Source organism: Miscanthus floridulus, chromosome 3 (genome assembly GCF_019320115.1).
Source record: "Miscanthus floridulus cultivar M001 chromosome 3, ASM1932011v1, whole genome shotgun sequence".
In the NCBI taxonomy this organism is placed as follows: Eukaryota; Viridiplantae; Streptophyta; class Magnoliopsida; order Poales; family Poaceae; genus Miscanthus; species Miscanthus floridulus.
In genome coordinates this window covers 12,788,841-12,812,899 of record NC_089582.1, presented here as the reverse complement: position 1 = coordinate 12,812,899, position 24,059 = coordinate 12,788,841, and the positions used below count along the sequence as shown (strand labels likewise).

The window sequence follows — 24,059 nt, the reverse complement described above, 5'->3', positions numbered from 1 at the left end:
ACTTTTTTGTGGAGCTCTACCAAACAGACCCTTAGTAGCTGCCTCTATAATGGTATCAAGCAAACGCCTGCATTATTAATCATTTTACCAAGGCGAACACCTTAAGGAGACCGTCTCTGTTAATCGACTATTTACATAGGCAGTCCTCTTAGGACACCAGCCTCTGTTAATTGATTAACAAACATGGACTTTTTAAGATGCCTACCTCTGAAAATGTCCATTAACAGAGGTGGGCATTCTGAAAAATGGCCATTAATAGAGGTGGGCATTCTAATGTGATGCCTCTCGAAATAGTTGTAAAAAATATTGCATATTTTTTCATATAGAGATTGACGATATATACAACTTTGTAGCGTTGCTCAGAATTTGAAATTTAATTCTATAATTTTTGAATGATCTTGAATGTTGACATGGTCTACAAAAAGTTTTTAGTTGACAAATTTTTTATTAAAAGTCATTAAGATATCCAAAATATGTTGTTGAAATTCTTAAATTTTGACACTCAAAATTTAAGATATCCAAATGACACTACATGTTGACATGATCAATAATATTTTGTAGTGGTGCCAAAGGGTGCCTAGCTCAACCGGTTAGGTGACCCGGCGGCACTCCTCAGGTCCTGGGTTCGACTCCCCGTGGAAGCGAATTTCAGGCTGAGGTTAAAAAAAATCCCCTCGTCCGTCCCCATAACCAAAGCACTGGGGGGCGACGGAAAGCCACCGTGTAAGGGTGGGGGCGGGGGTTTGGGGGTTTTCTCGGCCGGGTGAGAAGATCATTCTTCTTATTTGTAATGCTGCGGAGGCAGTCTTAACCCTAGGTCAATTTTTTTTTAATTTTGTAGTGGTCAATGTGATATATAGCTTTGTAAGTCATTTAGAGTTTCCAATATTCATTTTACATTCTCATATTGTAATTTTCAAATTTTTGATTTTTTCGACAATCTAAGATGGAAACATGTCCTATACTAAAGTTGTAGTGCTTGACAAGATTCAAAACTTTATAGTTAACTTTTTTCATTTGAGATCATTTAGTGGTCAAAATATTCAATACAAGTTTACAAAATGTTAATATAAAAAATATCATCCTATAATAACTTACAATTCTGATAGAGATGTGTTACGCGAGACTAGATACCATGGTTTGAATCCTCCAAAGCACTCTTATTTGCAGCCACTAATTAACCTGCAACACAATGTTGCAAATTTGAGTATGGAACATTTTTAAACATCGCAAAGAAATAAGTACTTTTAGAGATATTGTAGTACATGCACAGGTAGCGTAGACAATAAAGAGAAACGATAATGCAAACAAGTAGTGTGGACAATTCATACAAGAATGGGCAATGACCTTGCTGCTGATTCTAGAAAACATGGACAAATTAAAATGCAATTTTTTCCGAAAATAAACTGTACAACTCCCTGCTGAACAAAAGTGAGGTGGTCCAGCAAGCATAATCTCCAGGATACAGAATAGAGGTACATTAACCACATTATAGTGAGAGTACCAATATATAATGAATTAATAATGATATAAAACATGGCTGGTGTCAACACTATAATATTGAAGCAACATGTTGGGGGACCCTAGCTACCGACCTGGGTGGCACGTACCGGCTGCCGACCCCCCTGGGAAATAACGAGCTGCCCGCGAGCGCTTCATGGTAAATTGTATTTTTGAACCGTTTCCGTGTACCGCGTAGATAGCCAAGCAGCAGACATGCAATAAAGCCAAAATTGCTGAAGTCAACCATCCCATGCTTTTTGAAGTAAAAAAAAAGTTGTACATCCTAATTAAAATCTGATTGCATCTCGTGTTTTTTGCAATAAATCCTTCAAAACAAGACCCCATGTGAATACATTTCGATAAAAAATTTTAATGTAACATTTATCTCATGATGAATATGTATTTAAACATAATTGTCGAACATCATATTAACACTACACGAACATCACAAAAAATAGCATAGAACATCATCTGTATACTACGTGAACATCATATATATAATGGAATATAAAAAATATAAAAAATAATTAAGTAATTAATTATAGTCAAATAAAAAGAAAAAAATGTTATCGAACATCAAAAATTATCGTAGAACATCGTATTAACACTGCACGAACATCACTAATTATAGCATAGAACATCATATGTATACTACCGAACATCACAAATACATCGTAGAACATCGCATTAACACTACACAAACATCACTAAATATAGCATAGAATATCACATGTATACTACGTGAACATCACAAAAATCATGAAAATGTAAATAAAATAATAAAATTAGTAAAGTAATTAATTAGAGTTAAATAAAAAGAAGAAAAAATGCACATCACAAAGTATATCCTAGAACATCAATGTATGCTTACTAAGCATCACAAAATACATCGTCTAACATCACATTTCTACTTGTGGACATCAAAAAATACATCATAGAACATTACATGTATACTACATGAACATCACGTGTATCTGTAAATAAAAAAATAAAATATAAAATTATAAATAGAAGAAAAGAAAGAAAAATAAAAAAATATGAAAAAAGAAGAAATTAAAAATGTAAATGTTAAAAAATAAAAAGATAAGAAAACAAAAAAGTAAAAATAAAAAACAAAATAGAAGCAAGGAAATGAAACAAAAATAAAAGAAAAAGAATAATAGAGTAAAGTAAAAGAATAAAGAAAATAAAAAGAACGACAAAAGTCCACGAAAAAGAAAAAAAAGAAAGGGAAAACAAATGAATGAAAGGAAAGACGAAAAAGAAAAGGAAAATATACAATAAAAAATAAAATAGAAAAAATAAATACAAAGAATAATCAAAGGCCACCGAAAAAGAAAAATGAAAAAATAAAGGAAAGAAAAAAAGAAATAGAAGAAAAGAAAAGAAAAATAAAAAAAGTTATAAAAGATGAAAAGAAAGAAAAATAATAAATAATAAAATATGATAAGAACAATAGAACAGAAAAAACAATAAAAGAGAAAGAAAAAGAATAAAGAAATAGTAGAAAGGAAAAAAAGAAAGAGGAAAAATAGAAAAAGAAAAGAAAACTTACGTACGTAACTCTCGGAATCCCACGCGCTCGCAGCTCCATCTATGGGCCACGCTCGCTTGGACGGATGATGGACCGCGTTCGTGGGCTGCTTGCTCCAGCGCGAGGTGGGGTCGGCGCGGGGCTCCTGTCCGACTGGTCGGCAGCGAAGCTTTCCGCAACACGTTTGGCTAAGATGAATATGGACTTTGGGCCCGGCCCAGGATATCATAATGATGACACGATGGGCCCTTGGAGCAAGCGAAGAAGGCTCAAAACTCTGGGCCCGGCCTACGCTATGCTACCTCGACACTAGGCTACTCGCCTGGGCCGCACGGCCATGGTTCGCCGGGGCGGAGCGGAGAACGGCGGTGGAGGCCGGCGGTCGGAGAGGATAGAGACACGGCGCCGTGGAGGAGGAGTGGGAGCCGCGACGGACCGGGAGATGACGGCCGAGGCGCTCCCACCTCACACAAGCGCTCTCCAGGTACGCGCGATTTTTTTCCCCAACTCACGGTGCTGCTGCAGCCGGGCAGGAGCACACAACCTAGCTATGTTCGGCGCCTCCTCTGCCTGCTAGCTGCTCTGCTTTCAGAAACCAGACTGCCTCTAGCTCTGCTCGCTCCATGGCCTTCAATCTTGTACCACTAGATCCGGGCATCTGGCCATGTCGGAGTCGGATCAGTCGTAGTAGTATAACAGTCTGTTCTTAGAATCTTATCTATGTACATGTACTATACTGTTAGAAAAACATATACAGATGGTTCCTTTTTTCTTTTTTCTTGTTGTGTACTACAGTTTCATGCATCGAACACAGTCCATTTCATTGACAGTAGTCTGTTTGAACAAACTTCCATGGCATCAAGCAAGCAAGCAAGCAAATTAAATGAGGGAGACATGGAAAAATGTTATGAGTTAATCAGACATCAGTGAACCAGTACGTGGCAAGAAATATGAATTTACAGAGACTTGAATGTTGGCTTCATCTACTAGAAACTGCCACTGCTAACGAAAACTCTCTAAAAAGAAGTTCCAAGCTCATTGTCCACTTGCTAACAAGAAACCTGAAAAGGAATTCCAAGTGGCGCACGGTTTAAGCATCTGAGAGGCCAAGACCTTTTAAATTATTCTCAAGTTGCATTCCACTTTCTTTCCCTGCCGTTGGTTTATCGCACCAACCTTCATTCTTTGATTTTCCACACATGACACGGTTTTGAACGGACCTCTCCTACTTTTCTCTACTCGGTGCCTATTATATATCCAGATGTGTAACCAAGTGCAGACTCTCATCATTAACTTTTGAGGGACTGGTCTACCTTTTTTTCCCTGCAGAGACCAATTATTGGACTTGCCTACCTCTTTTTCTCCTTCAAAGTCTCTGATATATATCACTGAGTTCTCTTCAAGTTCACATCTTGCTTCATTCTATGATTTGGACTCGAGATATCTATGCATGAAAAGGATAGCTGTCCATGTGATTCAGTCCAAGGTATGTCCTTACAGTTGCTAAGCTAAATCTTTGCTTCTGATACAAAGATCATATGTTTAGTCTCTCATGTGTGCTGTTTCATGTTCAATTTTTATGAAGAGGGAAGGGATACTACGGATCCTTGAATCCTGATGGCAGAGATTGTCAGCTCTGCACTTGTCCATGAGACAGTGAACCAGCTCCTATCCAATCTGGTTCAGAAATATGAGGAGAAAGTGGAATCAAGTGCCAACAGAAACTTGGAGAGGCTAGAGATGGCACACATCAGGCTCGAGGCTGCTCTTGAGACGTCAGAGAAGTGGCAGATCACTGATGCATCCTTGTTGCGTTGGCGCGGGAAGCTGAAGCGTGCTGCTCAGGAGTGTGATGACATGCTGCATAGATGCAAGCAGAGGATCCTAGAAGACGAACAGACAGAGGAGGAGGTGAGAAAGTCCTCGTTTCCTGTACGTATAGCACATACTACCAAGTCATTTGTTTCCTCCATCTTTAGTCCCAACACAGACGAGTCAAACAGCTCCACTGTTCGAAGGTTTGAGTGGTTCACAGATGGTGCTAGCGAGTTTCTCAGATTACTAGAGCTTGGTGGCAGGCCACGCCACCACATGCCCTTTGACCCTCTTGTTAGGCATCTTCTGAATGGCAAGAAACTACAGCACAGAATCATTCAGGCAAACAGGCGTCCTTTGTTTTTACAGCTGGCGCCCTATATTACTTCAGACTACGGAATAGAGGCTAGATTCATCTTTATTCAGACAGATGGTAATGCATCGGAGGATGACTTCTTCTTTTCTTTGATGCTACAACTTTCAGAGAGTACCGACATAGTAGGGATGGCAATTCAGTGCCTACAGCTATATGCCCCTCTTTTCAATTTCAAGTCTGCAGTTGAAACAGTTAGGAATAAACTTCTGCAACTACCTACAGAAGATTTCTCATGGGTGCCAGATATTGATACACATCACAAAGAACATTGGGATATTCTTCACAGGTTTGGCACAGATTGGTTTCGCCCAAACCTATTATGTTGCAAGCAGCATGATCAGCACAAGCTTAGAAAGTTAAACAGGTCAAGATTACGAGATGTTTTTCTGGAACCAGTAATTGAAGTACATCTGGAGTGCCATGTCTCAGTCTTGGACTGCAACCAACATAGGTCCTTACTGTCTGAAACCAAATATTCTCTACAAGATTCTCCATATCTGAAAGTTGGACTCCTAGTTACCCCCCATGGATGTTTAGAAGACATCCTACTTGTCGATAGAACTCCTGCAGTACCGGTGATCTACTGTGAGGAGCAGCATTTCTTGCATACAGACTTCACATTGGGACAACTGGAAGAGACCATGCTGCCAAAGGCAATAGATTACTTCTGCAAGAATGATGAAGCGGCAGTCTACCAAATGCTTGGGAAATTAGAACATGGCGCTGCATATATTCAGGTTGAGAAGGCAAGCATGGGCACACAAAGAACAAGCATGAGGACTTCTCAGGGGCCTAGGAAAGGGAAGATGTTGCAATGGCATGATCTGGAGATAGGGAGAAAAACAAGTACCATCTTTCAATTCCTCAACCTGTGGGTTGCACATGCGCCTGTCCAGCTGCAGGGCACAATTGTCAACTGGATTCAGAAAGAAAAGGAAAAACAGTTAGCAGCTCTGCAGCTACATCAGAAATTCCAAATCATGTAAGGAAAATGAGGAACACAAGACTGGAAATGGGATGTTCAAGGAACAAATCATGTATTTGGAGTTACTATTCATAGCTGAGCAAAAATATGCAGAAAACATAAATACTCCAAATACAGAGGCATGTTGAGCACATAACTGTTTTTAGTTTTTTATATGGTGCTGCGTGTTTCTCTCCAGCTGATCCTATGCTGACATGGTTTTACCATCATATATCAACTGTAATTTGTTTGTAAGAGGTGTCTAGTTAATTTCTATGTGAATTTTAAGAGGGTCGTTATGGACCATGGGCTATTCCATTCCTTTTCAGAGAATTATAAAGCTAATGCTCTTTTGCTACCATGCACAACTCTCTGTTTTGTTCTAACTTGGAACACATTGGTGTAACGCTCTGTCTCCCCCATGTCCTAAACTCTGACACTCTGTAAATTATGAGTGGTGACTTGCATTGCCTCTCCAGTGAGGACAATATACTCTGTGGCTGATAATTGCATCTGCAAACTTTATTTGACTGCAATTTCTCCATTTGACAGTCCTCTGTGCCTGATGATTTTAGACAGCAGATAAAACCACAGTTTCCCCGTGCATGGTTTGGGTGTGACACTTTTGACTTCTGTTTGCTTTGTACCTGCTGTTTGACTGTTCTCCATGGACTATGGGCGTGCCCGTCGTTTCTTGAGCTAAAAAATGTGGAGAACCGCAGCACTGCTGTGGTCTAGACTCCAAAACTGCAGGCATTTCTTCTCCACCAAATGCACCACTCTGTCCTAGACGCGCCGTGCTCTGCTGACTACCCAGGTAAAGAGGACGACGACCGAACTCTGAGGCATGTGCAGGGAATTCTGGAAGCTTGGACGATATTTGCATGAAGCATCCAGTGCCATTCTGTTCACATGGCTAAGTTCCTAGAGTATGCTCTCCTATGACTTTGCTAGTGAGTAGTGACGTGTAGCTTTTCATCTGGTACAGACTCTCCAAACACCATGACTTTGCTGAATTCCTTTTTCATTCGTGCACAAAGTAGAAGTGCTCAGGTTGTCATTTGCTTTGTTGTCTGGTCCTTGGTCAAATATCACCCCACCCACCATTTGATTTTCTTGCACAAACACGTGCAGACCGGCAGATTCTCATGTTGCTGTTAAGTCAAAGAGATAATTTTTTTAGGCATTAATTAAGCCAAAAAGCAATCATTAATTAGTTTTTTCCTTCTACAAACCAACTCCTGTGCACGGGTCACTACCAGACCCCAGTTGTTGACTTCTCGACGTCTCTTTCCTCTGAAAATCTTGGGCATCACATTCACATTACCCTCCAGAATATATTTATATACACTTGCGACAACTCCTCAGTCCTCACCACTTCCTTGCACATCAACTGAGGGTAGGTCCTCTGTGGAACACATTTTTTTTCTGTCCTGAGATTTTGTTCATATATTTAGTCTCCTCATGTACAAATGCTTTTTTTCTGAGCAGGGAAGGAATGCTACAAATACTTATTGGATCCTAATGACCGAGATGGTCAGTTCTGTGGTTATCCAGGAGACAGTTAGCCAAATTCTATCCGGTCTGGTTCACAGGTATGAGGGCAAAGAAGACTCAAATCCAAATGATAACTTGGAGAGGCTTGAGATGGCGCATATCAAGCTGGAGGCAGCTCTTGAGACATCCAGTAAGTGGCAGATCACTGATTCGTCGTTGTTGCGTTGGCGCAAGAAGCTGAAGCGGGCTGCTCAAGAGTGCGATGACACACTGTACGGATACAAGAAGATAATCCTTGAAGAAGAACAGATGGAACAGGAGGTGAGGAATTCTTCCTTTCCTAGACGAATAGCACATGCTACCAAATCTTTTATTTTCTCTGCCTTTGGCCGCAACAACTATGAGTCCAGCAGATCTGTTGTTAGAAGATTCGAGTGGTTTGCAAATAGTGCTAGTGAGTTTCTGAGATTCATAGAGGTTGGTGGCACACCATCCCGTCAGATGTCATTCAACTCTTTTGTCAAGCACCTTTTTGCAGGCAGGGAACTACAACACAAAATTGTCCGTGGAAATGAGTACCCTTTGTTTCTACTATGGTTGGTGCCCTTTGCTACGAAAGAACATGGAATAGAAGTTTGCCTGGTATTTATCAAGAAAGACAGAAATACACTTGAAGATAACTTCTTTCTTGGTGCAATGCTGCAGATATCAGAAAGCACAGACATTGTTGGGACCGTAGTGAACTGCCTGCAGCTCTTCCCTCCTTGTTTCCAGCCTACAGTTGAAACCATCAAGAAAGAGCTCACTCAGCTACCTACACAGGACTTCTCATGGGTGCCATATGTTGATCTATGGCACAGAAAACACTGGGACAATCTTCATAGTTTTAGCACTCAATGGTTTCGTCCAGACCCATTATGTTGCAAGCAGCATGATCAGCATAAGGTTGGCCATATTAGTAACCTAGGCATGGATGCTTCTCTGGATTCAATTATTGTAGTAAATTTGCAGTGTCAGATCTCACTATCCGAGTATAATCAACAACGGACCTCACTGTCTGAATACAAATATTCTCTGTGCGATTATCAAAAGCTGAAAGCTGGACTCCTCTTTACTCCCCATGGTTCTTCAGAAAACATGCTACCTGCGGATAGAAGTTCTACAATGGTGCCGATCTTCAGGAGGGGAAAACATTGCGAGCATACTGACATTACCTTGGAACAACTGAAAGAAATCATGCTGCCAAAGGCGATAGATTACTTCCAACAAAACACTGAAGCGACGGTCTACCAAATACTTTGGAAGGCTATACATGGCACTGCATACGTTCATTTTGGAAAGCCAAGCATGGAGGCTCCAGGTGCACGGAGAACTTTTAAGGGAGCTAGGAAAAGAAAACTGGTGCAACAAAAGGATCAGGAGCTGCAGCATCGGACGCGTATGATCTCTCACTTGATCGACTTATGGGGTGCACATGCGCCCGTTTGGCTACAAGGCTTGATCTTGGACTGGATTCAGAAAGAAAAGGAAAGTCAGTTAGCAGCACCAGTGCACCACTGCTGCACCTGAAATTCTAAATCGTTTAACCTGGAGAGATAACCGTAACAGATCAAAGGTTGGATTACTACTCAGAAAAGAGAGCAAATCTGTCAGAAAAAAAAAATTGCAGATATATTGGGGATGCTCTGTTTCCATTGAAGAGGGGCAAACCCATAGCATGAAGGTCTTAAATTACATGTCAATGGTTTGTGTTTTCTTGGTCTTAAAATTAGGAAGTACTACTATAATTCTACATTAGGAACTTATGGAAGTACAGCACATCACTTGATCTCAGTTTGAGTTATGCATATATGACCAGCTGATCAAGTGATCATGTAATGGGAATTACATGGGAATAAAAAGTGAAACCTATTTGTAACCGTATGGTTCTGTTGCTTTTGTGAACGTTTAGATTGTGGTTACGCCATGTCTCGGCTTGAATTTAAAGGTTGTCATAACTTCTACTTATTTATATTAATTAAATTAAAGCTTGACCATGGTTGCTTTCTTCCCATTCTTTCTTCTTTCCACTAATCTAATGGTTTCATTCTACAGAGATGATTAAAAACAAACTTTAGAGGTAGAGGTGCCTGTATGAGTGTTTGTTTTTCAAAAACAATCAAAGCAAATTTACATGCTTGTATGAATGTTTTTTTTCAAAAAAAAATCACATGTTGGCCCCATTGCTTGTCATAAGTCAGCCCACCTACTGCAAAGTGCAACTTTAATCTCTTGCTGCAAAACTTTCGTATTGACTTGCTGACGCAGATTCTCCTTGTACCCAAACCATAATTCCACAGAAATCTTGTTGTGGAAAAAAAGCATGCGGTAATTTGGATTGGTTTGACAGGTGGAATTTCGTGGTACTTTCAAAGGAAATACTCCAACTCCGCCTATGTTGTCTCAACGTAGCAGGTCCCAAGCCCTGGTAAAGGAGGAGAGTTGTGATAGGCGTGGCGAGCCAACGTTAAATCTAGCCATTCTAATGGAGATGAAACCCGAAAATAGTCTATCCCAACTTGTTTGGGACTTAAAGGCTTTGTTGTTGTTGTTGTTTTAAAGGAAATACTCCACATGCTCTACAACCATAATTTAAACAGTCAAATCTCAGTCCATGATATTGAACGGCGAAAATAGAAAGAGCTGTGAAATCAGCCGAGTAGAGCAGCCGACAAAAAGAAAAGAAACAGCAATCACGAAGCAATCTAGCTAGGCCGTCCATCTTTCTAAGTTATAAAAAAAATGTTATCAATATTGTAATTCTAGATAGATTATAAAAATGTATATATTCTAGAATTTATCTAATTATAGGTTAGAGTGCACAGCGCATCCGGCCCAAGACTACCTTAATAGGTGAGGGCAAGGCTGCCCCCACTTTATAAGTTGCACTCCCCTGCCATCAAGTTTTCTGACCATGGGCTCCAATATCTCATATTACTTGTTAGAGTGTGTAGCGGATCCAGCCTAGCTCATTATGCCCATGAGTCGGCACCTCCTTAAGCCCAGGTCTACCGGAGCGCACAACATATTAAGGTTTATACCTAACTCAACCCAAAATACTAGTATAATAGGAGAGGGATGCCCCGCCTTATATGTGATGCTCCCCACAATCAATTATGGATGTGAGACTAAATCCAAAGATGATGGTGACATTTGTTTTTTTTTACGAAAGGCTACAACATAAATAAAAATAGAAAAAGCCACAAAGAATATTTGTTAGTTGGGCCAAAACGAATATTTTATTACGCTCTGGCCTCTAGGCCTAGGCCTAGCCCAGTTCTCGCCACACTGCACATCGCTGGCTGCTGTGGATTATGGGACCCCACCGCAGTGCTTTTGCCGGACACAGTGGAGAGGCACGCCACCGTCGCGGAGGATCCCACGAGCGACGACCGGTTAGGGAGGTGAGAGAGGGTGCGCGTTTTGTGGGCGGGGCCATGGAGGACAAGGTCAAACCGCCGGACTTGGCGGCAGAGTAAAGAATGGCCATTCGGGCCGCCCGGCCCGGCTTGGCACGGGCCCGTGCCAGGCACGGCCGTGCCGCCCCAGTCCACCGTGCCTAGCTGACGGTCCATCGGACCACTTTCCATGCCGGGCCGGCCCGGAAAGCACGGCCTTTTTAACAGGCCAGGTCGGCCCGAGGCCCGCATCAGCAGGGGAAGGGAGGGAGGGTAGGCTAGGCGAGGCGGCCCGGGAGGAGAGTGCGGCGGAGGCCCTGACGGCGAGCGCGGCGACCTCCTCGCGCCGCAGGCCACGGCGGCGCGCGGCGGCGGGCAGCACAAAGTAGATCTGCCCCGCGCGGAGCGCCTCCGCATCTCGCTGGTGAGGGAAGTGGCTGCCGCAACCGTTGCTGTTGGTAGGGAAGGGGCCACCTCCGCCACTGCTGGTGGTGGGGGAAGGGCCCGCTGCTGATGGTGAAGGAAGGGGCCACCGCCTCCAGGGGCCGCCATGTGTGCCGCTAGCGTGCCTGGGGTGGGGATGGAGGAGGCGCCATGGCCGTCGGGCAAGCAGGTCGGGGCCGCCCAGCGCCAGCCATGCCTGATGCTGGAGACGGGGAGATGGGGACGGGGAGCAGATGGAGACGGGGAGATGGGGAGGCGGAGGAGATGGAGACAGGGAGTTAGGGTTCGGGGGTGGGAGCGTGGCTACGTGGGGCTGCGCGGGGGAGAGCCGCCGCGGCCGTAGCGTGCGGGTGCGGCTTATATATGAGGCGGGGCCGGTGGGCCGGGAGGGGGGAGGCCGGCCAGCTGGGCCGCGGGGAGGGGAGGAGGAGTGAGGAGGGGGAGGGGGGAGGCCGGGCCGCTGCCGGGCCGACCGACGCAGGCCGGGCCGTGCCGTGCCAGCCCACGGGCCTGTGCAGCGGCCCAGGCACGGCCTGCTCCCTTGGGCCGGGCTAGCCCCGGCCCGCACGTCACCGGGCCGGGCCATGCTCGTGTCGGGCTAAAAAAGTGGGCTTCGTGCCGTGCCGTGGTGCCTCGGGCTGCATGAACATCTCTGGCGTCGTCCGCCACTGCGCCCACGCGTCCCAGTCGGCTAGTCCTCTACGACATGACATGCTGGGCCAAAACAAAAAGTTGTTACTCTTGGCCTGGCCCAGTTAGCAGCGCCACGCCACTGGAGAAGCAAAGAGTTGTAGGTTTGCCCTTGGGTCCCACGTGGCAGTGGTTTGCTGAGGTGGGCAGGTGGCAGAGTTCGCCGGTCGATCGAGGAGGGTGCACGGGGCGGCGGCGCCGTCGAGATTCGAGAAGGAACGAAGATTGGGCGGAGATGGCGGTGGAGTCGCCGTCCGCCGCTACTCCGTGCGACCGCGCTAGAGGTGAGCTCGATTTACTCCCCACCGCAGATGCCACAACCTGCCCTGCGTCGAGGGCGTCGAGCACCCTGTTCGCTCGATCGTTTTCGTGGCTTATAAGCCGGCTGATGTTGTTTTATTGTGAAAGAAAAATACTATATGATGGCTGATACGATCAAGCGAACAGGGTGGTGCTCTGTGATTTCAGCTAGGTTAGGACCTACTGCAGGAGAGAAAGAAAAAGCACAAATTTTCTTCTACTACAGTGGACTTTAGATGTAGTCAATGCCTCAATGGTCATGTACGAGCAAATCTTCTTTCGCTTAATTGGCTGTGAAGCTTTCTGATCTGTCACTGCACTTCTGCACTCTGTCATACATCTTACAGGATATACAGGAGTCCTCTGTACTCTGAGGTGTATACATATGTTGTCCTTTTGAGTTTTGACTATCGATGATCAGTTACACAATGAGGTGAACTGGTGAAGGAAGTATAGAAAACTAAGGCGTACGGAGATTGTAGGTGACTAGTGGACGTTAGGCCATACTGGTACACCATGGAAAAAAGTTTGCCAAAGACTCAAAATATTTGCTTTGCCCACTACAAATTGCCAGTGGCAAGGGGTAGTTTCAAGCTTTGCATCATTCATCTGGTAAGGACCAAGTATTTCTGAGTTCCATGTACGGCGCTGAATTCATGGATGAGAGAAGTTCTAGTTGACATATTTCCTATTTTTCTCCAGTTGTCGGCGCTGATTAGCATAGAAGCCTCCATATGGTTGAACAAGTCATCATTTAATGCATGTTAGCCAATTATATTCAAACGCGTAAAGAGAAGCAGAGGCTTTCATTGTTGATTGAAGACAGATTTTCCTCCTTGAATCGACATTTCTGCCCTATAAAGACCAAATCATCCACAGCCCCCCCACCCTTCAACCTATGCTATCATACCCTGTTAGGGAATTGAATGCCTCTTTTTTCTTCGTCTTGGACTGCGTTATCTTATCTGCCACTTCTGTTTTATTCTGTCAAAGGTATATTCTTACAGCCACTAAGCTAAATCTTTGCTTCTGAATTTTGATCCAAAGACATATTTAGTATCTCACGTATACTTAGTTACTGACTCAATGTTCTATGTTGCATTTTCTTAGCAGGAAATGGATGCTGTGATTCTTTTGGATAACCGGTTGGAATTCATCATGATCTGTCAGTGTATTTGTCATCAGCTTTCAGCATATGCAGATATAGAATAGAAGCCCTTTTCATCCCAGCAGTCCTTTTGTTACTTTTGTGCATCAAATGCAGATCTTTTGGCTAACAATAATAGTTACTAAAGAAGCAGTGAGGGGAAGGAAAGAGAGAAAAAAGAGGATACAAGGAAAACAGCCGACAGTAAGGGTAGTTTCAAGCTGTCTACTGTGCGGCATTAGTGGATGGAAGATGCTCAAGTTCACTTATTTCACTTTACTTTCAGGTCAACTAGCATGGCAGCCTCCATTTGATTATTCACACAGCATGTGCTTCGTCAACTTGCCACCACTTAATGCGTGTCAGACAATTATATTCAGACATTTATAGAAGCAGAGACTGTCATTGTTGATTGAAGTCACATATACCTTTGCGGAGTTAGTGGATGAAAGATGCTCAAATTGACATATTTCACTTTCAGGTCAACTAGCATGGCAGCCTCCATTTGATTATTCACACAGCATGTGCTTCGTCAACTTGCCACCACTAAATGCATGTTAGGCAATTATATTCACAGCAACAACAACAAAGTCTTTAAGTCCCAAACAAGTTGGGGTAGACTAGAGTTGAAACCCAGCAGAAGCAATCAAGGTTCAAGCACGTGAATAACTGTTTTTCAAGCACTCCTATCTAAGGCTAAGTCTTTGGGTATATTCCATACTTTCAAATCTCCTTTTATTGCCTCTACCCAAGTCAACTTCAGTCTTCCTCTGCCTCTCTTCACGTTACTATCCTGGCTTAGGATTCCACTACACACCGGTGCCTCTTGAGGTCTCTGTTGGACATTTCTAAACCATCTCAACCGGTGTTGGACAATTTTTTCTTCAATTGGTGCTACCCCTAATCTATCACGTATATCATCGTTCCGAACTCGATCCCTTCTTGTATGACCGTAAATCCAACGCAACATACACATTTCCGCGACACTTATTTGTTGAACATATCGTCTTTTCGTAGGCCAACATTCTGCACCATACAACATAGCAGGTCTAATCGCCGTCCTATAAAATTTGTCTTTTAGCTTCTGTGGTATCCTAAAGATAGCTAAGCTGATCACTGATTTCATGAGTAGGCAATTATATTCAACCATGTATAAAAGCAGAGACTCGCATTGTTGATTGAAGTCACATATCCCTTCTTGAGCCAACATTTCCCCTTATGGAGACCAACACCTCCTTATAAAGATACCTTCATACACAGGATAGCTAAGCTGATCACTACTTCCATGCAACTCTATCAAAGGTAAATTCTTATAGCCCTTAAACTAATCCTTGTTTGCAATCCAAATTCCATATTTTTATTCTCATGTATGCTAACTTATGGTATATGCTAATTTTCATGAGTAGGGAAGGGACGCGATGCTTGAGTCCTCATGAAAGAGATGGTTGGTTCTGTGGTTGTCCAAGGGGCAGTTAGTCAAATCCTATCTGATCTGATTGACAGGCATGAGGGGAAAGAGAAATCGAAGGACAACGAAAACTTGGAGAGGCTAGAGATGGCGCACATCAAGTTGGGGGCTGCTTTCGAGACATCTGAAAAGTGTCAGATCACTGATGCATCATTGTTACGTTGGCGGAAAAATCTGAAGCATGCTGCTCAAGAGTGGAAAACATTCATGGAAATGGAATTTTCTTGGGAACAGATTGAACATAAATGGTTCGGAATTCTTCCCAGCTAAGGACCTGTCTGTACGTTGAGGACATTCTCAGGTATGAGCTAAATTCTGTGTATGGGGTTAAGACTTGAGAGAAGGTTGTTGAGTACTTGAGTTAGATATGTGAACAGTTCTCTGGAAGAGTAGGAATGTCAGGCCTTAAATGACCATGACGTCTCTGCTGCCAAACTCTTCGAACGCTGCATTGGATCTTCTCCTCTGGTCACACCGAGCTAGAAAGCCTGCCCATTGTTCTCTTCAACTTTTGGGTTGAGTTTTTTCTCTTTTTTTTTGACAATGTGACATAGCTTTGCACTTTACATCTTTCTTCTCATTTTGCATATCCTCTGGTCCCTGCATATTCATTTATATATCAAAGTTCAGGCTGGCAATCGCCTACCATAGTACCAATCGTGATCTTCTTTATATTCTTTTTGTCCTTTTCCGTTTCTTGAATTCTGTTGCTTGGACACATCTTTTTTTTCTTTTATGATTAATATATATTATTAATCAGTAGGGTGCTACCACTCCTGTTTCCTCAAAAAGAATCACCTACCGTAGTTACTCTAAAGAAAATCCACTCTAAGAATTTATGTAAGTGCAGTGCAGTGCGCTGTTCATGTGTTTAGCTTCATGTAAATCTATTTCATACTAGCGAGATTATATATAGTAAGAAAAGGGAAAAATAGAAAAACATAGGGGTATGGCCAAAATAAATATTGTCAGACTCTTGGCCTGGCCCAGGTGGTGGTGCAACACCGCTGCAGGTTCTAGCTTCTGGGCCCCACGCGTTTGACTAGAATGCCATGGAGCAAGGGGAGGTTTCAAGCTTTCCATGTTCACCTGCAAAGGACCAAGCCTTCTGAGTTCCCTGTACGCTGCTGAACTAATATAATGGATGAAAGATGTTGAAGCTCACGTATTATATTTCCCCTTGTTCTCTTTCAGTTTATTAGCATAGCAGCCTCCGTATGGTTCAACTTGTCACTATTTAATGCATGTTCAATACTATGTTAGCCAATTATATTCAAACGCGTAAAGAGAAGCATAGCAGCCTCCATTTGATTATTCACACAGCATGTGCTTCGTCAACTTGCCACCACTTAATGAAGGTTAGTCAATTATATGCATATATAGAAGCAGAGACTCTACCATCATTGATTGAACTCACATATCCCTTCTTGAACCAACATTTCCGTGGCTTATGGAGACCAACACCTCCTTATAGAGATACCTTCATACACAGGACAGCTAAGCTGATCACTACTCCCATGCAATTCTATCAAAGGTAGATTCTTACAGCCACTCAGCTAAATCCTTGCTTGTGATCAAAATTCCATATTTTTACTCTCTCATGTGTGCTGACTAATGGTATATGCTACTTTTCATGAGCAGGGAAGGGACGCTATAGATGCTTGAGTCCTAATGGCAGAGATGGTCGGTTCTGCGGTTGTCCAAGGGGCAGTTAGCCAAATCCTATCTGATCTGATTGACAGGCATGAGGGGAAAGAGAAATCGAAGGACAACGAAAACTTGGAGAGGCTAGACATGGCGCACATCAAGCTGGAGGCTGCTCTCGAGACATCTGAAAAGTGGCAGATCACTGATGCATCGTTGTTGCGTTGGCGGAAAAATCTGAAGCGTGCTGCTCAAGAGTGCGACGACGTGCTCCACAAGTGCAAGAATAGAATCCTGGAAGAAGAAAAGATGGAACAGGAGGTCAGTAGTTCAGCCTTTCCTAAACGGATAGCACATGCTACCAAGTCATTTATCTCTTCTACCTTTGGTCTCAACAACCAGCTAAGCAGATCCATTGTTCGAAGATTTGAGTGGTATGCAGATGGTGCTAGCGACTTCTTGAGATTCATAGAGCTTGGTTGCACACCGCATTGTCACATGCCCTTCAACCCTTTTGTCAAAAACCTTTTTACAGGCAAGAAGCTACAACACAATATCGATCTGGGAAATCAGAGCACATTTTTTTTGCTGTGGTTGCCCTTCAGTACTCCAGGGCATGGAATAGAGGTTGTCCTGTTCTTCATCCAGAAAGATGGTCTGGCACCCGAGAATAGTTTTTTCTATAGTGTCACTCTACAACTTTTAGAGAGTATGGACATAGTTGGAACTGCCATTGATTGCTTGAGGTTGTACACACCCCTTTTTAAGTCTAAAGTTGAAATTATTAGGAATAAGCTTATGCAACTACCTACACAAGACTTCTCATGGGTGCCATTTCTTGATTCACGCCAGAAAAAACATTGGGAAAATCTTCATAATTGTGTTTCTCAATGGAATCGCCCAAACCCATCATGTTGCAAGGAGCTTGACCAGCATGAACTTCACTGTAGTAGCAACACAGGCACGCTAGATATTTCTCTAGAATCAGTTATTGGAGTGCACTTGCAGTGCCAAGTCTCACTGCATGGAGGCGATTTTTGTCTGCAAGATTCTCAATATCTGATAGCTGGACTACTGTTTATGCCCCATGGCTCTTCAGAGGACCTGCTGGCTGCGGATAAAAGCTCAGCTATAGTGGTGAATCAGAGTGAGGAGCAATATTGCGCTCATACAGGCATTACCTTGGCACAGCTGGAAGAGATCGCACTACCAAAGGCTGTAGATTACTTCTGCCAAAACACAGACACATTAGTGTACCAGATGCTTTGGAAGTCTAAACATGGTGCTGCATATTTTCAAGTTGCGAAGGCAAGCACGACAATGCAAAGCACACGGCGAATGACTCGGGGCACTAGGGCAAGAAAGGCAGTGCAACGACAGGATCAGGAGCTGGAGGAGCAGCCGTATGTGGTTCCTCACTTCCTCAACTTATGGGCTGGGCACGCTCCTAGCCGGCTGCAAGGCTCTCTCGCAAGCTGGATGCAGAAAGAAAAAGAAAATCGGTTAGCACCTTCACAAATGCGCCTGAAGTTCTAGATAATTTAGCATAGATCGATAATAGAAACTAGCAGAAAAAGATTCATGGAAATGGAATTTTCTTGGGAACAGATTAAACATAAATGTTGGGAATTCTTCACAGCTAAGGACATGTCTGTACGTTGAGGACATTCTCAGGTATGAGCTAAATTATGTGTATGGGGTCAAGACTTGAGAGAAGGTTGTTGAGTACTTGAGTTACATATGCGAATTCTCTGGAAGAGTAGGAATGCCAAGGCCTTCAATGACCATGACGTCTCTGCTGCCAAACTCTTCGAATGCTGCTTTGGATCTTCGCCTCTGGTCACACCAAGCTTAGAAAGCCTGCCCATCGTTTTCTTCAACTTTTGGGTTGAGTTTTTTTTTTTTTTTTTTTGGGAATGTGACAAAGCTCTTAGCACTCCTGCTCTCTCTTCCCATTTTGCAAATCCTGTATGCACTGATCCTTGCATATTCATTTATATATCAAAGTTTAGGCTGTCAATCGTCTACCATAGTACCAATTGTGATCTTCTTTATATTCTTTTGTCCTTTTCCATTTCTTGAATTCTGTTGCTTGGACACATCCTTTTTTCTTCTATTATTAATACTAGCAAATATGTACGTGCGTTGCAATGGGAGAAAAAAAACTATCAAGCATTCATGCGAAACGATGAAGTGAATGGTACATATCTACTTATGTTTTATCCTTTTATAATTTATTTTATGATGACCGTGACATCCATAATATAAGTTAATACTAACAATAAATAACAATGTCTTACTAAACCTATATCAAATTGAAATACACCTTGGCATATTTTTCCTTTCATTACAAAGCACATAATTATTTAGATATAAGTATATCATAACTTTAATTTTTCATAATACCCATGTGTTTCTATGACTCAATATCGACCTTTGTAGCTTTTTGATGCATCATATCAATCTCCGTAATTTTTTTGTCAATGTTGTCGATGTTTGACCACCGATAGCCTACCACGGGGATACCCAGGGCAATATGTTCGGGTTTCAGCGTATGCAGAACTCGATGGTTAACGCAAGAGACAGTCAATTTATCCTGGTTCAGGCCCTCGATCGCAGATCGAGTAATAGCCCTACGTCCAGTCGGTGTTAGCCTTCGCGTTGGATTGATTATAAAGCGTTGTGTCGTACAATTGCTCTGTTGAACTCTCGATCCAAGGTGCCCTGCCCTCCTTTATATAGTCAGGAGGCCAGAATCCTAGTCGGTTTACAATGAGAGTTCCTAATAGGATTACAGAGTAATACTACTACTAAGATTATCAGGAGAAGAATCCTAATTGGACTAGGTCCTTCTTCCTTTCTTGTGGGGTATCCTGTGGGTCCCGTACCGACAAGCCCCCGAGCACTTCATGGTTGAGTTCTGGAAGCCTCGTCTTGTTCCTTCAAGTCTCGTTGAGCAGGAACAAGCGTCGTCCGAGTGCTTTCTTGAGCGAAAACCGTGTAGCGCTTTGTGAGGTCTTTGCGTGGTGTGTACTTTTTTGTACTTTTTAGAGAAAAAAGTACTCCTATTTGGATGTAGCCCCCGAGCCTCTTGCTGTTTGGCACAAGGAGCTTGAGGGTCTTTTCTTGAAATCTTCCTGATTCTTCATTGAAAGGCTCCCCGACTTCCTTGTTGAAAAGAGCTCTGATGCTGTGTTCGGGTTCTTTTTGTCTTGTGGCCCTGACGCCGTCTGTCTTGAAGAAACATTCTGAGTGATGTGCGCTTTTTTGGAGAAAAAAGTGCACTCACTGAGTGTAGCCCCGAGCCTCTTGCTATTTGGACAAAAAGTTGGAGGGTCTTGAATCTGAGTTGTTTGATAGAACCGTATACCTCTCCTTTTGCAGCCCCCGAGCATATATCTGGGTTGTTTTGTTCAGGAAGAACTCAGAAGCAGGGTTTTGGCATATTCTCTGGTAGTCTGCTATTGTCAGATGTAGTTGTATGGTGGTGGTTGAGTTTGAATGCCTTTTGTTCACGGGTTGTACTGTATCGGTATATTCTTCCGAATATGCCCGTCTTCGAGTACTGTTCCCTCTCGCCTGAGTCTTCCATTATTGAGTCCTGTCTTTTCACTGTGTCCTTTGTTAGTCTTATTTTGTTGGTACTCCTAGTCCATGTGCACCGCTCCTTTGATCTATAAATACCCTCCCAGAGTGCTTGCTTTCATCCATTGAACATTCTGTTGAAACCTTTGTGATCACTAACATGGTAGTTTGTGAAGTAGAGCAGCCCCCGGGCATGTTCCGTAGTTCCTGTGTGTCTTGTTGTAGTTGGAGGAGGTCTTGTGATAGGGATTAGAGGTAGGCTAATCCCGCGGCAGCAATGTACCAGGATGTACGTGGCGGTAGTTGGAGGAAGTCTTGTGATGTGGACTTCGTTCCTTCATCTGGCAGTTCTAGGTTGATCTTCGTCGCCTGTCTTGAGACTGTCCGGTGCAGATCAACACCATATCCAGCATCACATCGGTCTTGGGTAGACAGATGCCTGCCGGCCTTCTCTGCTCCATGTTGTCCTGCCGTGCTGCTGATTTTCGCCTTGGATGCACTGCGTACGTCCTTTGAAGAAAACAGTGTAGCCGATGGCGGTTTGTCCTTCCGAGTAGCAATTTGGGACATGTAGTCGTTCCAGAGCCCAGCCGTGTCCATGTTCTTCTTTGCTACTTTGCTTTTCGTGGTACCGAGTACGTTGGGTCTTGTAAGATTTGTAATCTTCTATTTTTGAAGTCGCTTGTAATGGAAAGAATCTTTGTCTTCTGAGTTGTTATTTACTTTTTTGCTGTAGTTCCGCTTGCTCATGATATTCCCGAGTTCTTTTCGTAAGAACCGAGTTCTTATGTTCCTTGTGAAGTTGCCCTTCTTTTCTTCTTTGTTGACGGGTTGTTCTTGCAGTTATCTGATAGCTCCGCAGTAGTGCTGGATGGATAAGTCTGAAATCTGCCCGTTGAATTGTACCGTTGTGTGGATTTGTGCCCTCCGTCATTTTAGCTGTGTCGGTAAATGGACCGTTGCGTTCTCACACGGTGCTTTAACGGGCCTGGTGGGCCGTTTTTAACGCTGTAAAATCTATTTAAAGACCCTTCATCTTCTTTTTCTTTACTGCCTTTCTCTTGCCTTCAAACCCTAGCCCTCAGTCATCTGCCGTCGCCATTGCCGCCGCCTTCTAGGCTTTCTTTTCCCCTAATTGCTTTTTGCCTCTGTTAGTACATGGGTAAGAAGAAAACCGCAAGTAAGTCCCAGTCTTCTTTCGTGGACGAGGAGTCATCACTCTCCGTGATCGAGAATCAGGAGTTTGTTGCCATGAGGGCCGCCCAGAAGTCTTGGCCGACTCCGACAACCACCGAAGAGCAGCTCCGCGAGCTTGTCAGTGATGGCTTGATCCAGAGCAAGGCTTTTGCTGAATGGAGAGTTCCAGGCGAGCATCGGGTTTCTGCTCCAGGTCCTGATGAGATCGTTCTTTTTGTCTCTTTCATTCGCGCTGGACTTTGCCTTCCCGCCTCTGCTTTTCTTCATCAATTTCTCAGCTATTTTGGGATTTGCTTGAACCATCTTGCTCCTAATGCAGTTCTTCACCTTTCTATCTTTGTTTATCTTTGCGAAGCTTTCCTTGGAATTCCCCCTTCTCTTTCTCTGTTTCGTTACTTCTTTCGCCTGAAACCCCAACCCCGCCGCGAAGAAACCAGCGTTCTTGGTGGTTGCGGGATTCAATTTCGCCAGGGTCTTAAGAGCAAGTTCTTTGACTATGACCTGGTCGATTCTATAAGAGATTGGCGTGCCGACTGGTTTTATGCCGCCAATCTGATCCCTTCCCTTGCTGTCCACTCTGGATCTGGTCCCATGGTTAATGACCGATGGGATAAGAACCCTGTGTCGCCCTGCTGAGGTCCAGGCAATCCAGCCATTCCTTGATAGGATTAGTATGCTGAAACAGCAGGGTTTAACCGGTTTTGGTATTGTCTCGAGTTTCCTTCGTCACCGAGTTCAGCCTTTGAAGGAGCGGGAGCACCTTGGCTTCGAGTACTCTGGGGCTGAGGATCCTTCACGCATGGTCCCAGCTCTTAGCTGACGATGAGGAGGTACTCGAGCGTCTCCAGAAGATGCTGAAAGGAGCAAGCGTTGTCCCGCTTACTGTCTCCGAGTTCTCTACCAACAACCCGCCTCCAGCTGTAAGTTGTTTATCTCTTTGTTTGGGTACTTTATGTACTCTTGCTGTATCCATTTTTGTTTAACTTTTCCCTGTCTTGTTGTTTTATTCTTTTTCGTAGGAGTTTGGGCACAACTTTGTTGACCCGATCCCTCTTGATGTTTTCCCTGCCACGGCGAAAACTGGGGAGAAACTTGCTGGAGCTTCCGCAACCAGTAAGTTCCCAATCTCCACAGTGCTTCCTGGAGTTTCTTCTGGATTTGTTGATGTATATGAAGAATATATTCCTCGTCTAGTCCCCCGCGGTCCTCGTAGTGTCCCGAAGTGGGGGCGAACGGATGGGTCTTCATCTGGCCTGCCTGCTTCCAAGAAGTCTCGCAAGCCAAGTGCTCTTCCAGGTACTCCAATTGTAGCTAGCATGTTCTTAGGTGAGCATATTCAATACTCTCTGTCCCTTTGTTTTCTTGTTTTTTATCTTGAACCGAGTACTTTTATTCTTTTTTCAGCGGGTGCTCTGGTGGCCTTGGTTGAGACCGAGTGGGAAGAGGATGATGAAGTACCCCTCATCATGCGGCGGTGAGTTGTTTTCATATTCCCCTTCCATTGAATTTCTCCTCTTTGTCTTGACTTTTAGTCTTGATCTTTTTGAAGTAACCGAACGTCGGGTACGAGTTCTTCTGAGGCTCCCGCGCCGGCTTCTTCTGAAGCTCCGGTGTTGAGTTCTTTGGTAGCCTTGGTACTAAGCTCTTCCGCACCTCTGGTGCCGAGTTCTTCCGTGGTTCCAGCCCTGGCTTCTTTTCGGGGCTCTGATATCTGCTATACCGCTCCTGTCGCCAAGTGGCGGGGACGTTTTTGCTGCCGTGGTCCCCCCTGTGAGGTCTTCTTTTGGCTTTGCAAGGAAGAAGGTGGCTGGGTGAGTAGATTCTGGCTTCATCTTTTTGCTTTTGTTCTCCTTTTTTCTGGTTCTCATCGGTGATTTCTTTCATCAATTTTTAGTCCTTCATCTTCTCTCGTTTCTTCATCGACTTCTTCTCAGCCCTCCGTCGTGCCACCGAGTACCGAGCCTCAGGACTCGCAGCGTACTATTGGTGAAGTTGCTGCGGGGGCTACGAAGCTTTCTGGCGATGGTGCCGCTGCAGACTTGGCCGCCCCGGAGGTGACCGTGGCCATTGCGTCGGGTCCTTCTGAGGGATTGGCCTCGGCTTCCCGGGAGGTCGCTCTGGTTGTTCCTTCTTCGCCTCGGCCAGCCTCTCCTTCTCTTGCCTCCGGCGGTCCTCCTTTTGCCGATGATGTGGTGCAGCAGTTCGATGCTACTCATCGGCTATCGGAATTAACTGCTGCCTGGGGAAACTTGTCATCCCTTGCGACTTCTTTTGGAGAAAAGCTCTAGGTAAGCTTTTTCATCATTCCTTCTTTGGATGTTCGCTTTTCTTTGGTCCTTATTCTTCATTTTTCTTTGTATCTTTTTGCTCAGTCCTTCTCTCATGATCATACCGGCTTCTTTTTCTCGTCTGAAAATGAGAAAAAGTTGTCTTTAGAAGTGAGCACCCTGAAAGCTAA

General features: G+C 44.0%; 2 protein-coding genes across 5 annotated transcripts; both read left to right on the top strand.

Moving 5' to 3' along the window:
* Positions 1–3,354: 3,354 nt before the first annotated feature.
* LOC136545002 (uncharacterized) lies at positions 3,355–9,608 on the top strand. 3 transcript variants are annotated; one of them, XM_066537061.1, is made up of 3 exons: positions 3,382–3,521; positions 4,367–4,523; positions 4,623–6,553. In XM_066537061.1, exon 3 carries the CDS (start codon positions 4,655–4,657, stop codon positions 6,212–6,214), a length of 1,560 nt encoding a protein of 519 aa, XP_066393158.1. In that variant the 5' UTR covers positions 3,382–3,521; positions 4,367–4,523; positions 4,623–4,654; the 3' UTR covers positions 6,215–6,553. The 3 variants fall into 3 exon arrangements, with proteins under 3 accessions (XP_066393157.1, XP_066393158.1, XP_066393160.1); XM_066537060.1 differs by lacking the exons at positions 4,367–4,523; positions 4,623–6,553 and adding an exon at positions 7,684–9,608 and having other exon boundaries at positions 3,355–3,521; XM_066537063.1 differs by lacking the exons at positions 3,382–3,521; positions 4,367–4,523; positions 4,623–6,553 and adding exons at positions 6,919–7,009; positions 7,684–9,608.
* Positions 9,609–15,458: 5,850 nt separating this feature from the next.
* Positions 15,459–18,678, top strand: LOC136545001 (uncharacterized). 2 transcript variants are annotated; one of them, XM_066537058.1, is made up of 3 exons: positions 15,459–15,476; positions 16,668–16,709; positions 16,817–18,678. In XM_066537058.1, the coding sequence occupies exon 3, from the start codon at positions 16,847–16,849 to the stop codon at positions 18,353–18,355; it is 1,509 nt and encodes a 502-aa protein (XP_066393155.1). In that variant the 5' UTR covers positions 15,459–15,476; positions 16,668–16,709; positions 16,817–16,846; the 3' UTR covers positions 18,356–18,678. The 2 variants fall into 2 exon arrangements, with proteins under 2 accessions (XP_066393155.1, XP_066393156.1); XM_066537059.1 differs by lacking the exon at positions 15,459–15,476 and having other exon boundaries at positions 16,597–16,709.
* Positions 18,679–24,059: the final 5,381 nt, after the last annotated feature.

What these genes read in the sequence shown, in the direction of transcription:
- LOC136545002 (XM_066537060.1), top strand. Translation starts at nt 3,375, where the DNA reads ATGGTTCGCCGGGGCGGAGCGGAGAACGGCGGTGGAGGCCGGCGGTCG. An exon ending in CTCACACAAGCGCTCTCCAG is followed by an intron (nt 3,522 to 7,683) that starts GTACGCGCGATT and finishes TTTTCTGAGCAG; the next exon opens with GGAAGGAATGCTACAAATAC.
- LOC136545001 (XM_066537058.1), top strand. Translation starts at nt 16,847, where the DNA reads ATGGCAGAGATGGTCGGTTCTGCGGTTGTCCAAGGGGCAGTTAGCCAA.